Source organism: Gracilinanus agilis, chromosome 2 (genome assembly GCF_016433145.1).
Source record: "Gracilinanus agilis isolate LMUSP501 chromosome 2, AgileGrace, whole genome shotgun sequence".
Taxonomy (NCBI): Eukaryota; Metazoa; Chordata; class Mammalia; order Didelphimorphia; family Didelphidae; genus Gracilinanus; species Gracilinanus agilis.
The window spans coordinates 51641665-51658026 of NC_058131.1; the positions used below are offsets into that span (position 1 = coordinate 51641665).

At 44.2% G+C, this 16362-nt stretch overlaps 1 protein-coding gene across 2 annotated transcripts in view; it reads right to left on the reverse strand.

Moving 5' to 3' along the window:
* The window catches only part of CDT1 (chromatin licensing and DNA replication factor 1), a 9578-nt gene extending 7591 nt beyond the window's left edge, over positions 1-1987 (reverse strand). Inside the window, exons 1-4 of one of the 2 annotated variants that reach the window (XM_044663180.1) lie at positions 1920-1984; positions 1661-1862; positions 661-765; positions 64-263 (exon numbers count right to left, since the gene is read on the reverse strand). In XM_044663180.1, coding sequence (XP_044519115.1) covers positions 64-263; positions 661-765; positions 1661-1862; positions 1920-1984 — 572 coding nt within the window. Of the gene's footprint in view, positions 1-63; positions 264-660; positions 766-1660 lie in introns of both variants that reach the window. The other variant, XM_044663179.1, reaches the window with a different exon arrangement.
* Positions 1988-16362: the final 14375 nt, after the last annotated feature.

Here is a 16362-nt window from a genome sequence, read left to right on the forward strand (position 1 = left end):
CCCGTGGGCCTCCCAGAAGGGCTTGGCCCCCCTCCCTGCTCCCCCTCCCCAGCAGCATCTCACCGTGGCTCCTCCGGGGGGCTCTGCACATCGCTCTTCTCCACTCGGGACTGGATCCGGGCTCCCAGCTCTCGGGCTCGCTGCAGGCGGTTCTGGAGGCTGCCGGGGGCCTTCGGGGTGGAGGCTGGGGCCACCCGTCGGGTCAGTTCCCGGATCTTCTGCAGCCGAGACTTCAGTTCGGAGAGGTTCGGCTCTGGGGGGCCCTGAGGGGCGAGGAGGGGTGAAGAGGGGCGGTCCCACAGGGACCCCCCAGTGGCCCTCCTCCCTGGGAGTGGCTGAATGGAGGAGGCTAAGAGAGGCGAAGCCCACCTAGGAAAACTGCTTCTTTATAAGTGGCACCGAGGAGGCCTTGGGTGGTGGACGAAGCGCCAGGCCTGGAGAAGGAGGTGCTGGGTTTAAATCTGGCCTCAGCCACCCTGGCTGTGTGACGCTGGGCAAGTCCCTTCACCCCATGGCCTAGCCCTGAGCTCTTCCCCCAGGGGAACAGGATTGACTCTAAGAAGATGGCTGGAAGCACAGCAGGCTGGAACCGTAAAGGGCAGCAACAGGAGCGCCTCCCTCCGCCCGGGGAAGCCACTCCTGGTGCAGGGATCTACTTACGGCATCGGCCGGGGCTGAGGCTGCTGAGAGCGGGGCGGCCGTCGCCTCCTCCTGCGCCTCCTCCTTCCCCACGGAAGGGGCTTCGGGACAGCCGGAGCTGGAGACCTGCGCGGAGGAACCAAGTGGGGCGGCGTGAGGGTGTGAGGCCGGCTGGGGCCCTCCTGGCCGCTCTTCTGCCTGGGACATGCAGGGCAGATTCTAGGCAGGGGCGGGGGCTTAAAGCAATGGGACAGCGAGCTGGATGGGGCCACAGAGCCCGCCCAGCTTCCAGCTCTGCCGGCGCCCCGCCATGTTCAGGGGCGTGTCCCGGGGTGTCCCCGCTCTACAGACTGGGCTGCCTCCGGAAGGGGAGGCGAGGAAGCCCGGGTTCTGGCCTGGGAGTCACGATGGGGGAGCAGCGAGAGGGGAAGGGGATCCCAAGACGTAGCTTGGGGGGGCAGCCCGGGCCTCTATGGACGGCTTTCCCCAGAAGAATGGGGGGCGGGGGAGATCTCTGCCAAGCCTAGCCACCCCAGTCACTAGGAAGTGCCTTACACAAAAAACGAATACCTCTCTGGGGTGGGTGGAATTCGAACTCAGGTCCTCCTGACTCCAAGTCCAGTGCCCAGCTACTGGGTCCAATACTAAACCATGATGGGGGGGGGCACATTTAAACCTTTACTTTCCCTCTTAAAATCCATACCGTGTTCTAAGGCAGGAGTGAGAAGGCCGAGGCAACGAGAGGAAGTGACTTGCCCAGGATCACACGGCTGGGATGGGTGGGTGGGGCACATTTGAACCCAGGACCTCCCATCTCAGGCTCTCTCCCCTACTTTACAATAAATGCGGAGCGGGCCCCAATATTGCCAAGTTCTTTGGAAGTGGCTTCCTCCGCTCCAACAAGGCAGCAAGCTCCCAATGGAGAGCCAAGCGATCGTGCATGAAGCGCCCCCGGTGTGCCTAGCGGTAGCCAACTCCAGCGCCTCCCCCCGGCTCTCCCCGCCCAGCGGGGTGCCCTCACCGTAGCCTCCTCCTCCTCCCGGGCTCCCGGATCTTCGGCCAGCACCAGCCTCCTCCTCGCCGCGCGCCGCACGGGAGGGGCCTCCGCCTCATTGTTCGGGTCCGAAGCCCGGCGGACCCGCTTCCTCCCGCTGCCGCTTCGGGTAGCCGCCGGGACGGGGGTCGGACCTCCGGGGGCCTGTGCCGGGGTACGCGGGGACACACTGCAGGGCCCCGCCGGCTTGGTCGGGCTCCGGCGGAGCTTCAGCGGGCCGCGAGACCCCGGGGCTGCCAAACCCGAGCCCTTGCGCAGGGAGAAGAACTCGGTGATTTTCCTCTGCGCCATGGCTGCGCGGCTGGGGGCGGCTCAGCGCGGGAAACGCAGGGGCGGAGAGAAAAGATACACAAAGTTCCAAGCGGAAGGCACCTCCCGAACCTCCGGTTTTCGCGCCACTGCCCAGGAGGCCCCGCCCCTTCCGGGGAGGCCAATGCGGACCAATCCCAGGCGTCCTTCCAGAATCTCCCGCCCCTCGGCGCAGCCTCCGGTGTTTGGGGGGAGTCTCTCTTCCAAGGTGGAGGGAGAAGAAAGCCATAAGGTTAGCGGCGGTAATTACGCTGGAGAAAAAGAATGAAAGCGGTCGTTCCTTTAACTCAGAGTCCCCTGTAGGGCAAGAGGATAAAGGCAAAGGCAGGGCTCTCGAACACCAATGTGGGTTACTTTTGTGGCAAAAAATGCAAGCGCCCGTGGACTGGGGAACGGCCGAAGTGCAACGTTATTGCCCCTTTTCGAGGCGAATGCGGGGATCCTGAGTTCAAATATGGCCCCAAACACTTATTAATTGTGTGATGGAGGACAGGTCACTTCACTCCCCATTGCCCAGCCCTTACCGCTTCTCTGCCTTGGAACCAATTCACAGTATTAATTGTAAGACAGAAGGTAAGTTTTTTTAAAACAAAAAAGTTTTAAACAAACAAACAAGACTCTTCCAGACTTTCCTCTCTACTTACATTTTACTTCCTTCCATGAACTCTGGCCAAACCAGCCTTCTTGCTCTTCATTTTCCCATCCTTTTGTCTTTGCACGGGCCGTGGCCCCTGCCTGATTCCCTTCAAGATTCACCTCAAATGCCGCCTTTTGCAGGAGGTCTTTGTGCCTTGCTTTCCAAAGTTTCCTTCAGTTGACTTTTATATACCTATGTGGATCACCGGAGTCAGAAACTCATCTTCCAGAGTTAAAATCTGGGCTCAGACACTTACTAGCTGTGTGTCCCTGAACAAGTCACTTAGCCCTGTTTGCCTCAGTGTCCTCATCCATAAAATAAGCTGGAAAAGGAAATGGCCAATTACTTCAGTATCTTTGCCAAGAAAACACTTGTCTGAAAATATATACACATACAAATATTTGTATATGTTGGATCTCCCAAGAGAATGTAAACCCCTTGAGGGTAGGGGCTGTTTGCTTTTGTCCTCCTATCCCCAATGCTTAGTGTGTGACTGTTAATTGATTTCTTTTCAAAAACAAAAACTATTCACCTCCAGAGAAAGAACTGTTGGAGTTGGAATGCAGATGAAAACATGATTTTTCATTTATTTGTCTAGGTTATGTTTTAGGGTTTTCATTTTACAAGATTACTCATCTACAAAAATGAATGATATGGAAATTTGTTTTTCAGGATAGTATATGTATAACCAAGATCAAAACAGGAAGGGGAAAGGAAAGGAGGGAGATAAGTTTGATTGTGTAACTTGGGAAAACTTATGTGGAAATTTATTACATGTAATTGGTAAAAAATGCCACCTTTTGCAGGAGGTCATATTCAAACCCAGATCTCTAGGTCTGGCTCTCTATCACTGAGCCACATGGTATTCTTTAACACTAGGTTTCCAAAATCCATTGGACTTATTCCAAGTCATATTCATTATGGCAAAGGCTTCCCTATATCAAGCACTTAATAAATATTGGTTGAAATGAATTAATTCAAATGAAATTCATTCTATAATATTTCCATTATTTGGCAGCTCCCTCTCTAACAACCTCTTCCATCCAGAAAGAAGACCAGATCTAGAGTTAACCCAGAAGGAAACCTCCCTCTCCCACCATTAGTTTCACTTTTTCCCCCCTTTAAACCCCTTACTTACTTTCTCTTTTAGAATCAATACTATGTTTGGTTCCATGGGTAGGCAAAGGAGGTTAAGGGACTTGCCCAGGGTCCCACAGCTTGTAAATATTTACAGCAAGATTTGAATTCAGGTCTTCTTGAGTCCAGGACTCTGTCTACTTTGACAGTGTGGTTTTATGGTTTATAAAGCACTTTACATAAGACTAGTTTCATAATTCTTGGGTAGAGCAGAGAAATAGCTGGAATGGAATTTATTATCATGGTCAGTGTGGGCCTTAGTATTTTTTTCAGCAGTCTATTAGGGGATTGTAAATGTAAACAAAAGAGGCTCTTTCAAAAAGTTCAAAGACTTGTAATTTCTTTTATCCATGTGGACTCTTCCTCTGATAATAGAATACTACTCCCTCTCTGCCTTAATTAACAATTTAAGAAGATGTGGTCAAAACAATTAATTCTCTGGCAGCCAAAGCTCTTATAATGAGCCCATCAGAACTTAGCGAGGCTGATTCTTGAACAAGAATTACATAATTCACCCTCCAGTCTGTCTTGGAAGACTTCCCAACTTTGTAAAAATTAATGACATGCATAGTTCCTTACATCCATTATGTTGTTCCCCACACTCATATAAGACAGGGTATCATAGACGGTTATTCCCATTTTACAGACCAGAAAAGTGAAGCTTAGAGGAAAAAAAATGAAGTGACTTGTCCATTTTAGGCAGAATTTGAATTAGGGTATTCCTCGTGCCAAATCTATTAGCCTACACTGTTTCTTGGGAAACATTTCAAGCATTTCGTCTGCTCTGCTAGCTTTCAAAAATGCTGCAACAAAGCATTGTGGGATAACTTTAGAAGATGGTGTCAATGTTCTACAAAGTGGGGGTCCCAGCCCTTTGAGGGGGAATTGTGGTTTGACCTCAAGTAGTATATTCAGCAAATCAGAGAGTGGGAAGAAGAGTCACATCCCCTCTCCTCAAATCAGCCAGCTCTGAGACTCGTCTCCTAGGCAATTACATCTTCTCCTTCAGTATCCCATAACTGGTCCCTCTCCCTTCATGGTACAAGCTCCCATTCTCCCCATTTCTGAGTTGTAGTATTAAGAAAATTCTACTGTCCCCACCCCCCAACCATTGTATCCATCCACCAACCCACAGATCATTTCAAGACTACAGTAGCAGCCACTCGAAGGTTGGATTCTGTATTCTTGGACAATGCCCAATGAGTGAGAGCCTCACTTAATCCCACCCCGCTTTACGTTTTGGGTGGCCCAAGTAATGGTTGCAGGATAACCAAGCATGGATGGCTCCTGATCTGTCTTACAGATCTCATTACATTAGCAATCCTCAAAATTCTATGCCTTCCAAACTTCCCTTTTAATGTTGGAGGCACCATATTGTCTTCCTCTCCTCATCCCTCCCTGCTCCCAAAGTTGACAAGCAATTCAACTGGGTTATACATGTATTATTGAAGTCGTTTTTCTTAAATTGCAGATCTGACCATGTCCCTCCCCTTTAAATTCTAGTGGCTCCCTTTTGAGTCTAGGACAGAGATTATGGACTTTTTTATATCATGGACCCCTTTGGTAATCTGATATGGACCTCTTCTCAGAATAATGTTTTTAAATTAATAAAATATGTTGGGATTCCAAAGGAAACTGATTCCGTTAGAATAAGATACGATGTTTTCCCTCAAATTCGTTCACTGAAATCTAACCACAGATCCAATGGAGATCTGTGGATCCCAGGTGGAGAACCCGTACTCTGTGATCAAATATTATTTCATCGTAATCATGCCTTTTAAAATTTATGCTTTAATAAGTTTTAAAATATACATTTTAGTATACTGGATAGATACATTATAAATAAGTGCATATACACATATAAAGGAGCTCAAATTTTTTTTATTGGTGGGTAGCTAGGTGGTACTATTAGGATAATTATTAGTTTGTGGGGAAAATTAACAGTACAGGGAAAGAGAATGGGATCAGGAAGACCCAGCTTCCTACATTTAAATCTGGCCTCAGACATTTACTAGTTGTGTGACCCTTGGCTAGTTAGGAAACCCTGTTTGCCTCAGTTTCCTCATCTGTCAAATGAGCTGGAGAAGGAAATGGCAAACCACTCTAGTATCTCTGCCAAGAATACCCCAAATGAGGTCATAAAAAGTCATACACAACTGGAAAATGACTGAACTATACAATCAAAATAATTTGGAGACCCTTAGAATATATAAGGAAATGGCATTCACATTAAAAACCTTCCTGAAAGAAAAACCCAGGAAGGTTTCTACAGACAGATGTAGAGTGAAGTGAGCAGAATCAGCAGAATATTGCACACAGTAACAGCAATACTGTATTGTAATACTGTATCAATTGTGAATGACTTAACTATTCTCAGTCATTCAATGATCTAAGTAAGACAGTCCCTAAAGGGGATCAGTCTTTGGATTCTGGGAGGCAGCAAATTTCTTTCACTAAAATGACTTAAAGTTTTCATATAAGATAAAAATTCCCCCCCTGAGGAGGATAGATAGAAACATTGAAATCACACAGGAATAAATGGCTGAGGCATATGAATCATTGCCTGTTAAAAATCATAAAAAGTAGCACAAAAAGCCAGATAACTACTGGATGAAATTCTAAACATATAATTTGAAATTTGATATGGAAAAATTCTAAATAAGGAAAAACAAAATCACAATAGGTCTTCAAATAATGCCTGATTAAAATAAACCATGTCTGACATTATTCACTTACCCACTCAGCAGTCAGAACCACAGTCAACCACCATAGCAAGAAAGTTAGAAAAAGGGACTAGATTTTTATTCCTTGGTCTGACCTTTTGTCATTTCTCAGGGATAGGGGAACCAGAACAGCCAATTGTTAGGTACTTGAGAGAAATTTCACAAGGAATGTAGTACAAGGTGTCCTGCATCTTAACATTTGTCAAGCACTACAACCTCAAGTCTCACACTAGGTTCAAGTCCTTTTTTATTGGTGTAGATTATCTCAGCAATCCTAGCAGTATTGATTTTTCTTTTTGACTTGTATGCTCTTTTTACACCATTCAGGTTAAGTGAGTGCTTCTTTGGCACTGTGTAGATGAAGTCTGTGCTTTTTCTTTTTGGAGAGAGAGAGAGACAGAGAGAGAAAGGGAAAGAAAAAGAGAGAGGGAGGGAGGGAGAGAGGAAGGAAGGAACGAACGAACGAACAAACGAACCACTATTTAGGAACCACTATTTACTGAAAACATTGTTTTTCTGGGCTATGAGAAAGAACTTTGTATATTTTTCTTTAAACCTTCCATTTTAGAATCATACTAAGTATTGGTTCCAAGGTAGAAGAGTGGTAAGAGCTAGACCAGGGGTCGGCAACCATTTTGGCCATGAGAGCCACATTTTTTAAAATGTAATTTCGTGAGAGCTGTACAGTGCTCACAGTGCACGCTCCTGTAATAGCGCCTGAAAAAAAAAAATTGACTTTATGGCTCCTGCAGAAAGAGCCATATCTGGCCCTCAAAAGAGCCAGATATGGCTCGAGAGCCATACGTTGCCGACCCCTGAGCTATACAATTGAGGTTAAGTGACTTACCCCAGATCACACAGCTAGAAGTGTCTGAGACTAGATTCAAATCAAAATTTGAACCTGTCTCCAGGCCTGGCTCTTTATTCGGCTTTTATCATATCATTTTCGATTTTATCATATGAAGTAGTATGAACTACCTGACTATTGCCACTTTATATATTTTTAAAAAGATTTTATGTGTTGTGATTCTAAAATAATGCTTATTCTATGGCAAAGGGAAAGTAATAAGAGAAAAAGTAGAGACATTATGTATAGAAGAAAAGGAGAAAGAGTTGTAGAGAGAGAGTCCAAATGCAAGTTGGATTAGATGACCTTGGAGGTACTTTCCCACTGTGAGATTTTATGATTCAATGAACCCATCACCTGAAGAACTGATTACAGATTTGAGTAGATGACCATTGTCAGGTGCAGGGTCATGAAACTGCCATTTGAGCTCCTGGTGAGCTAAGAGAAGCATATTCCATATTTTTGTTAATCACTTTGGCCTTTTGTAAATAAGTGTAAGGTAAAGGGAGATGTGAATTTGGGCATATGAGTCTCCCATCCCAAATCAGTTTATTCAGTCACAAAAAGCAAAAAGCAGATGATAGAAAAAATAAGCTATTAACTATCTCCTTCTAGTAATTCCTTAACAGGTATGAATATCTCTCTGATTAAGACAGATGGAAATAATCTGATGATTGGCTAAGCAAACAAATTAATTTTGCCACTGGGGATAAATAATTGAGCTCTGAGATATGTTAGAGTTTTTCAGTAAAAGTCAGTCATGGAGGAGGAACCCAGTACCTAAGGGAGATCAGCTCATGGGATGAGAGGCTCTCTCCTTCTCCCCTGGTTGTGTCACTTTGAAATGGAGTTACTCAATGGGTAGGAGACACTGCATCCAGGAGGATGCGAGGTCAAATTTTTTCCAAATGGACACAAATGCAGAGGGGCATCTTTGAGAGAGGGAACATCATTAAGGAATGAGATCCCTGAGAGCAGAGATGAGAGCAAGCGCTGGAGAGAAATAGACCCTGGAAATCCAGCCTAACAACCCAACTAATAATGACATTGCCCCCAAAGGGAGCATGAAGACTATGAGAAGAGAAAGAACTTCTTATCCCTACAGTCCTTAATTTGGCTTTGCCTTATGCTATTGAGGAAAAGTAATTTTGCAAGGATATACAATGGAATGTGGTGGAACAGAGAAGACAGGGCAGAGGCAGTTGGAATCTTGAGAGAGGGGCTTTGGGGAGTTCAATGGACTCTCAGTGGGGATTGCTCTGGGACTTTGGGGAGAGAGCCAGCTCTAAGACCCTACTCCAGGATTGGAAATAAACCCATTCCTGTGAGATTTCTACCTTATCCAGAAATCTACTGAAACCCTGCAATTGTTTCTGTTTCACTGATAAAGCAAGACCTGTGTGGACCAGATGGAATTGTGGAGTTTGCCTTAAGCATTTACCCTGAGAGTAGGTTGGATAGGTCCTGAAGCCTGACCTCTCATCTAAGCCAGCTATTAGCTAGAGATTTACTCCTTTTTACATTTAGCCTAGGATTAGTCAGCATAGAAAAGAGTATCAGATAGAGAGGATTTCCAGGCTAGCCTTGACTTTAGCAGAGGCTGAAGGACTTGCCATTGATCTGTGTCTTTAGTTAGGGAAACCTAATAACCCTCTTTCCTGACCTCATCTTTGTTATCCTTCATTTAAATAAATAATCATAAACTATAGGAAAGCAGTCAGATCTATTATATAGTGGGAGAAGGGAAAGATTGTTGGGTTGGTTCTTATCCTGGAGAGAGAGTCTTACTAGACTGCGCTGAGCAAAACCTCCCAGTTACCAATCTTGATCTCTCTTTTAGGTCAGCTTTCTGTTTCAGGGGAGAATGCCTTTGAGAGGCTAGGTTAAGCAAAATCCCTAGCCAACCATTTATACCATCTCCTAAGGTGTTTCTTTATCCCTGTCACAGTTTGCTGTGTTTAACCCTTTCACTAGATTGTACTGGCCCAGGACAGAGATTGCAGCCATCTTTGCTCTCTGTCCAAGAGGGAGTTACCCTGTCAGATCAGGTTACACAAAATCCTGATCATCCATCTGTATATGAATAATACAGGGTCTCCCTCCCATTTGACACTATACATATGTCTTTTTATCACTGAACTTTAAATTTCAGCCCACTGTTCCATAGGAGTTATGTATATTTGTGGGAGAGTGAGCCCCAAGTTAATGGGGAGAGGGGAATGTTTTGAAGTTGGGTTTGTTTGTTTTTTATGCCATTTTAGTAAATGCATTTCCCGAGAACTGACTATAACTATTGGGTCATTGTTTATGGGAAGCATACCAATGGGGGCTCATGAGCTTCAGTAATAAGAGTAATAAGAGCCCATAGGGTTATTCCTAATACTCAGGGGAATAGCCTCTCCTCTGGGTATCCAACATTACAAACAAGTACAGAATGGGGAAATAGACCCAGAGGGGGTGTTACAGTAAGTATAAAATAAGCACATTTACAAGTTTGATCTCACAGCAACTTCGTGAGATAAGTAAAAACAAGATACATTCAAAATTGTACAAATTATTGATTTGTTTAAGTCATTTCAGGAAGAGCTGGGTGGCGCTGGGGAAGACTGGACTTCAGAAAAACCTCTGGCCTCAGTCACTTACTAGCTGTGTGTGACTCTGGACTAGTTATTTAACCTCTGTCTGCCTCAGTTTTTCTCAATTGTAAAATGGATATAATAATAGCACCTAGCTCCCAAGGTGGTTGTGAGAATCAAATGAGATAGTAGTCATAAAGGGCCTGGTACTTAGGAAGAACTATAGAGATGTTAATTAGGACATTGTTGTTATTTCAAGAGGAAAAGGGTGCTAACAAATAGAAGTTGGGGGAGGAGAATTAGGGAAAGCTTCATATAGAGGGTGACACCTCATCTGTATGTTGAAGAAAGTTAGGGAAGCTGGGTTTAGCCGGGAATATGAGAGTCTTTTCAGACATACCCATTGATGATGCCTAGGAAATACCCATTTGGAAAAGTCTACCAGGTAGTTGATTCAGAGGAGAGACTGTGTGTGTACATAGATGTACATCTGCACAGAGATGGCAAGTGAACACACAAGAGAGAATGAGGCCAACAGTGTTCTTCCTCATTCAATTTCTTTTTTTCAGAGTCACAGAATGATAGAATTGGAAGGGACTTCAGAGATGCTGGCTTTTCTTTTTACATCACAGTCCTTTCTTTCTTTTCTTTCTTTCTTTCTTTTCTTTCTCTTTCTTTCTTTCTTTCTTTCTTTTCTTTCTCTTTCTTTCTTTCTTTCTTTCTTTCTTTCTTTCTTTCTTTCTTTCTTTNTCTTTCTATGTCTGCCTGCCTGCCTACCTTTTCCTTCTATCATCCACCTATCCATCTTTCCATCCATTTATCTCTCTATCTTTGTCCGTCTGTCTATCCTTTTATCTATCGATCTGTCCATCCATCCATCTGTCCATCCATCTGCTGATCCATTGATCTGTCTATCTATATCTATCTATCTATCATCTATCTATCTATCTATCTATCTATCTATCTATCTATCTATATCTAGCTGTCTTTCTATCTGTGTCTGTTCATCTACCTTCCTGTTCCTTCTATCATCCATATATCCATCCATATATCCATATATCTATCTATCTATCTATCTCTCTGTCTATCCTTCTGTCCATCCATCCATCTGTCCATCCATCCATCCATCTGTCCATTCATCTGCTGATCCATTGATCCATCCATCTATCTATCTGTCTGTCTGTCTGTCTATCTATCTATCTATCTATCTCCTTATCTACCCATCTAAAACACCCTACACTTTCCCAATGAGCATTTCCCTTATAATGAATTAAACAAACTCAATCACACACTTATGGTATCAGAGTAAGTTAATAGATGGTGGAATTGTTGATGCTGTGGTAGGCAATGGAAGGACAGTTAGGTGACACAAAGGACAGAATGCCAGGCCAGGAGTTGGAAAGACTCATCTTTTTAAGTTCAATTCTAGCCTCAGACACTGACTTAAATCACTTTAACATGTTTGCCTCAGTTTCCTCATCTCTCAAAGGAGCTAGAGAAGGAAATGACAAAGTACACTAGTATCTCTGCCAGGAAAATTCCAAATGGGTTCACAAAGAATTGGATGCAACTAAAATGGAAAAAAAAAACAACAAAAATACATTCTACTCCCCAGCACCATAGGTAGCCTGGAAATAGGAAGCCCTGAGTTCAAATCTAGTCTCAGAGAGTTGAGCTGTATGACCTTGGGCAAGTTGCTTAACTTCTGTATGCCTCAATTTTTTCATCTGTAAAATAGAGATAATCATTACACCTTAATTCCCAAGGAGTCTCATGAAGATAAAATGAAATAATATTTGTGATGTACTATCTATACAGATATTCTCTTTGTTTCTCATACAGGACGTTCAATGCTTTTGCTCTGGCAGCTCCCATGCCTAGAAAGCTCTCTCATCTCATCTATTCTTTTTTTTTTTAAACCCTTAACTTCTATATATTGGCTCATAAGTGGAAGAGTGGTAAGGGTGGGCAGTGGGGGTCAAGTGACTTGCCCAGGGTCACACAGCTGGGAAGTGTCTGAGGCCAGCTTTGAACCTAGGACCTCCCATCTCTAAGCCTGGCTCTCAATCCACTGAGCTACCCAGCTGCCCCTCGCGTCTCATCTATTCTTCATAGAATGCCTGACTTCCTTTCAGACTCAATACACTACTTTCTCCATGATATCTTTCTCGATCTCCTCAAATGCTGGTGCCTGACCATCTGATTGCCTGATTCTCCCCAGAACTTCTGGTTTAAGGAGCGGGTTAATGATGTCTTTCATCCCTGTCCAGGCTTTACCTGCTGACTCATCTCCATCAGATGTTGTCTTTTGTTGTTGTTGGTGTTCAGTCTTTTCAGTCATGTCTGACTCATTGTGACCCCATTTGGGGTTTTCTTGGCAAAGAGACTGAAGTGGTTTGCCATTTCCTTCTTCAGTTCATTTGACAGATGAGGAAACTAAGGCAAACAAGGTTAAGTGACGTTCCCAGGGTCACCCAAGTAATAAGTGTCTGAGGTCACATTTGAATTCAGGGAGTTGCATCTTCCTGCCTCTGACACCTCCCTCCCCTCTTTGTGCACTATGGTACAACATAGATGCCCAAACTTTGTTTACTAACCCCAATGCCAGAAAGTTTCTTCCTTAGATTTCCAGCTCTCTTTTATGTGCTGTCATTGTCCATTGGAATGCAAGCTCTTTGAGGGCAGAGAGTGTCTTCTATTCATCTATTCATATACCTGGGCTTAGTGCCATACTTGGCTCAAAGCAAGCATTAATAAATTGTTGATTGACCAAGGACTTCATATTTATTTGTATTCTTTTCTCTTTGTATGTATTCTGTGTGTATATGTACATATATATGGAGAGAGTGAGAACTAGAGCAAAAAAAGAGGGAGAGTGAAAAGGAGAGAGAAAGAAAGAGAGAGAGACTGAGACACAAAGACTGAGACACAAAGGAGGGAGGAAGAGGGAGAGATAGAGAAGAAGAGGGAAAGAGACAGAGAGAAAGAGGGAGAGAGAGAGATAGGATGGGAGGGAGAGACAGAGACAGAGACAGAGAGACAGACAGACAGAGACAGAGACAGAGAGACAGAAAAGATAGGCATATAACATATTTATCCTTGTTGCTTCTCCAATAGAATGTAAAGTTCTTGAAAGTAGGGATTCATTGTTTCATTCGTTGTACTTGAACTGCCAGTGCCCAGCCCAGTAGCTGGCATACAGTAAGAACTAAATAAATACATATTAAATTGAATTAAATTGAAAGTAATGGAGGGCTTACATGGCTGCCTCAGGGTCGATGCTTCCCCAGAAGCCTCTCATTGTCCCCAAGATGACCGTGCTGGAGCTGCCAAAGAATTTCAAGGTAAATGACTCTGATCTGGCTCCCTGCTACCAGGTCCTGTGGGTTTGAGGTTTCGCCTTCTGACTTCTAATGAAAACTTCTGTGGTTGCCTCTGGTCACACATGCTGCCCTCCATGAATACATTTGGCTCCTTGCCCAAATCAGTCTGGATTTGTCCATCTACTGCTCACCGCTGCTGTGATCTGGTGCAAGTCACCTAACCACTCTGGGCTCCATTTCTTCATCTGGTAAGGTCAAAGAATGGCTGGGCTGACCAAATGGAATAATAGGAAAGTCTTTTGAAAACTATAGAATGTTATAGAAAAGCAGGGAGCTTGGTGGACAGAGCCAGGAAGACTCATCTTCTTGAGTTCAAACCCAACCTCAGACATTTGTTGGCTGTGTACCCCTGGGCAAGTCACTTAACACTGTTTGCCTCAGTTTCCTCATCTATAAAAAACAAACTGGAGAAGGATGATAAACCACTCCAGAATCTTTGCCAAGAAAACACTAAATGGAGTCACCAAGAGTCAGACATGATTGAATACAATAGAAAAACAAAACGACTGCCCTTAGATTCAAGAGAATTTGGATTCAGATTGTTTATTTTTCTTTACAAGAATCTCAGTATGTGAAAAAATGGATTTACATGAAAAATGCAGGGAGTAGGAGTAGAGCAGTGGTTCCCAAACTTTTTTGGCCTATCACTCCCTTTCCAGAAAAAATATTACTTAGCGCCTTGGAAATGAATTTTTTTTTTAAATTTTAATAGCAATTAACAGAAAAGATAAATGCACCTCTGGCCATTACCGCCTCCTGGATCGCTGCAGCACCCACCAGGGGGCAGTGGAGCCCACTTTGGGAATCACTGGGGTAAAGGAAGGCTCTATTTTCGCCATGATTTCCTTTAGATAGTCATTTCCTTGAGGGCATTTAAAATGTGACCTGATTTATATAGGGAGTTAGTGCGGGTGCAGCCATGGCCCATAGCCCTACCCACTTTCTCTTTAAATTTGTTCTTTCAGTTGGCCCACTGACCAGCAGGGCTGTGAGTTTTCCTTGAGACAGCAGCCACATTGCAGCTTTGAACTCTCAGCATCATAGTACTAACCCTGCTATTCTATTTCTATTCTATTCTGCTATTAACAATTCAACCTTCTAAGCCTACACTGGCACACTCTTCATTTACCAGTTGACTGAAATGATACCATTAACTTTTTTTTAAAACCTTTATCTTCTGTCCTAGTATTAATTCTAAGACAGAAGAACAGTAAGGGTAGGCAATTGTGATTAAGTGTCTTGCCCAGGGTCACACAGCTAGGAAGTGTCAGAAGCCAAATTTGAACCCAGGACCTCCCATCTCCAGGCCGGGCTCTTTCTCCACTGTGTGACCTAGCTACTCCTATACTTTTGCATTTTTTTAAACCCTTAGAATCAATACTGTGTATTGGTTCCAAGGCAGAAGAGCAGTAAGGGCTAGGCAATGGGGATTAAGTGACTTGCCCAGGGTCACACAGCTAGGAAGTGTCTTGAGGCCAGATTTGAACCCAGGACCTCCCCTCTTTAGACCTGGCTCTCTATGCACTAAACCATCTAGCTACCCCCTACACCACTGATTTTTTATTTATTTATTTTTAAAACCCTTCTGCTCCTTGGTGGAAGAGTGGCAAGGGTGGGCAATGGGGGTCAAGTGACTTGCCCAGGGTCACACAACTGGGAAGTGTCTGAGGCCGGCTTTGAACCTAGGACCTCCCATCTCTGGGCCTGACTCTCAATCCACTGAGCTACCCAGCTGCCCCCTACACCATTGATTTTTTAACCAGAAACATTTACTAAACAGAAAGCAAAGCAAAGCATTAAAACCTAACATTCTACCCATATACCTGGGACACACTCTTCCATCTATGGATGTGGTATCTATTGAGAAGAGTAGGTGAAAATTTATAAAATCATAGTGTGGAGAACTAGGTGGCATAGTGGGTAGAACACTGGACCTGGAGTCAGGAAGACCTGAGTTCAAATTTGGCCTCAGATACTTCCAACTGTGTGATCCTGAACAAGTCATTTCACCCTGTTGGCCTCAGTTTCCTCATCTGTCAAATGAGCTGGAGAAGGAAATGACAAACTACTTGGGATCTTTGTCCAAATGGGGTCACAAAGAGTTGGTCACAACTACAATAACTAGATATCTGGTTTGGAGACATGACAAGGAGAACTCTCAAGCCTAGAATATACCAACATCCCTTCCACATTCCTGGGTGGGGGTGGGGTGGGGGTGTGAGGGGCACAGTGTCCCCGTGATCTGGCAAATCCATGTACAATTTTTGGGTTTTCTTCAAACTTTAAATTTTTACTTATTTTAACTTTAAAAAAGAAATTGTGTATATTTCTGGTTTTAAAATAGAAAACATGTTGATATTGCACAAAATTATATGCCAATATAGGTTTTATGCATTTCTGAGTTTCTAAGCTTTTTCTGTGTCATCTGCTAGTCTTCGAGTGCCGTCTGCAGCTTCTACAAAACTCCCCCCAAATTCCCATTTAATTTCTTATGCCGATCCATGATGTATCAAAACCACAAAGTCGCAATGTGGAAGGGAGGCCTGTATTTTGGGTGGCCTTTGTCTCTATTCCAAAAAGTCTACATAAAGGTAAACTGATGGGGGAGGCCATTGGGGCCATTCTTCTTTTGTATCTTGGTGGTCCCCTCACAGGTGAGCCCGCTGAGAGCAAGACAGGTTCTTTCAACCCAAACAGAAACTCCAAACCTGCAGAGCTCTCCCAGAGGGGGGCGGGGGGAGCGCTTTATCTGAGGCAGAGTTTTAGCAGAAGCTGTTTTCTTAAGCCCAGAATCGAAACCACTTTCCCCGTATCTTATTGCTTGGCTGTATTCACAGAGGCTTCCCCTTCTCCAGCAGTAGAGGGCAATGTAAGGAAAGGGAAAGGTTTGGGCAGCTTCTCAATTCATCTCATGATCTAGTTTTGAGGAGTCTCTCAGACCCACACAGAGGTCTGATCTTTACCATCCCTACTGATCCAAAGTGCGCTCTCTCTTTCTCTCTCTCTCTCTCTCTCTCTCTCTCTCTCTCTCTCTCTCTCTCTCTCTCTCTCTCTCTC